The following is a 1897-nucleotide window of genomic DNA, read 5'->3' on the forward strand; positions in this document are numbered from 1 at the left end:
TGTTTGTTCCCATATTTTTGATTAATATAATAAAATATTATTATAAAGGACATATATGTTGCGTTTTTATTAAGGGGTGTGAATGGAAAATGGAAGAGACACCTTTTGGGTGTGAATGAAAAATGGAAGAGGCACATCTTGGATTGCACCTCTTCATCTCACTCTTTCATTGGGGTGTGAATGAGAAATGGAAGAGGCGCCTCTTGAATTGCACTTCTTCATCTCACCCTTTCATTGTCTATAAATAGAGAGGCTTAGCCTAATTTTCCTTCACTGTAAAATTTGAAATCTCTCCCCTCAATTTTCTGCATACTGCATTGGTTTTTCAAAAAGCAAAACGTAAGCATTTTGTGTGATTTGCTCCGCCATTTGAGTTCGCCGAAATTCTATGATTTGAAGTGCCGCTATCACAGAATAGTTATTCCGTTCTATCCTGGGAGGAATTAATCCGCAACCTTGGGCATTGTGAGGGGATTAAATTCCTTAAGGAAACACAAGAAACTTGTGGGCTCGAAATTTTTCCTGCTTTGTTTTTTTCTTTAAACTAACGTTTATTGATTTACTGATTTTGAATACAGAGTAATAACAAGCTTAAGAAATTTAATATTTATTTCTGTATTCATCTTACTTTTTGCTTTGGGAGACTAAAATCTTTTTGATTTTCTACTCCCGTTTTGGAGATTAAAATCTTCGGATTTTCTACTCCAGTTTGAGATTAAAGTCTTTGTGACTTTCTACTCAATCCGAGATATAAAAACTTGATTGTTTGTATTCGGTTTGAAGATATAAAAACTTCACCGAGATACTAATTATGTTTGTCAATTTCTATTACATAAAAATGATAACAAGTGCGGAACAACAGAATGGTTCTGTTGGGACTACTGTTGCAATAGCAACTGCGTCTTCAAGTCGCACAACTCCTGCACCAGCGATGACACCAACAGAAAAATCCGGGAAGTTTTTCGGTGTGGACTTTAAGCGTTGGCAGCAGAAAAATTCTTCTACCTGACCACACTCAGTTTACAGTGCTTTATCAGCGAAGACGTTCCAGTCCTAGGAGAAGAAACTCCTAAAAATGAGCGATTTGTGGTCACTGAGGCATGGAAGCATTCTGACTTCTTATGCAAAAACTATATTGTAAGTTGCTTGGAAGACGGCTTGTACAATGTTTATAGCGTCATGAAAACATCAAGAGAATTGTGGAATGCTCTTGAAAAAAAGTACAAGTCTGAAGATGCTGGACTAAAGAAGTTTGTGGCCGCCAAATTTCTGGATTTCAAAATAGTTGACGGTAAATCCAAGAATTTCTGACGCAAGTCCAAGAATTGTAAGTTATTGTTCATGACCTCCTTGCTGAAGGTATGGTCATAAATGAAGCGTTTCAAGTTACGACATTTATTGAAAAGCTGCCTCCGCTGTGGAAAGACTTTAAGAATTACTTGATACATAAACATGAGGAGATAACGCTTGAAGTCCTTATTGTTCGTCTACGGATTGAAGAGGATAACAAGGCTGCTGAGAAGAAGTCTCGTAGAAATTCAACAATTATGGGTGCAAATATTGTTGAGGAAGCTTCAACGAGCAACAAGAGAAAGAAGTCGTCTGGACCAAAGAATTACCCAAGCAAAAAGAAGTTCAAAGGTAATTGCCACAACTGTGAAAAGGTTGGACACAAAGGCTGCTGAATGTCGTGCACCAAAGAAGGACAAGAAAAAAAGCCAAGCAAACATGATTGAGAAGAATGATGAAATAGATGATTTATGTGCCATGCTTTCGGAGTGCAACCTAGTCGGAAATCCTAGAGAATTGTGGATTGATTCGGGGGCAACTCGTCATATTTGTGCTAACAAGGAGTTGTTTACTTCTTATGCTCCCGCTGGACCCAACGAGACAGTTT

The 1897-nt window shown here is 37.8% G+C and overlaps 1 protein-coding gene across 1 annotated transcript; it reads left to right on the plus strand.

Moving 5' to 3' along the window:
• The first annotated feature begins 838 nt into the window (after positions 1 to 838).
• LOC138910523 (uncharacterized) lies at positions 839 to 1685 on the plus strand. The gene is made up of 3 exons (XM_070201767.1): positions 839 to 957; positions 1038 to 1291; positions 1360 to 1685. The coding sequence occupies exons 1-3, from the start codon at positions 839 to 841 to the stop codon at positions 1683 to 1685; spliced, it is 699 nt and encodes a 232-aa protein (XP_070057868.1).
• Positions 1686 to 1897: the final 212 nt, after the last annotated feature.

Source organism: Nicotiana tomentosiformis, chromosome 4, assembly GCF_000390325.3.
Source record: "Nicotiana tomentosiformis chromosome 4, ASM39032v3, whole genome shotgun sequence".
Classification (NCBI taxonomy): domain Eukaryota; kingdom Viridiplantae; phylum Streptophyta; class Magnoliopsida; order Solanales; family Solanaceae; genus Nicotiana; species Nicotiana tomentosiformis.

Bases quoted from the DNA above. Each gene is read 5' to 3' on its own strand.
- LOC138910523 (XM_070201767.1), top strand. From the start codon at position 839: ATGATAACAAGTGCGGAACAACAGAATGGTTCTGTTGGGACTACTGTT. The intron at 958-1,037 runs GTTTTTCGGTGT...GTGCTTTATCAG, and splicing joins CCAACAGAAAAATCCGGGAA to CGAAGACGTTCCAGTCCTAG. The intron at 1,292-1,359 runs GTAAATCCAAGA...TCCTTGCTGAAG, and splicing joins GGATTTCAAAATAGTTGACG to GTATGGTCATAAATGAAGCG.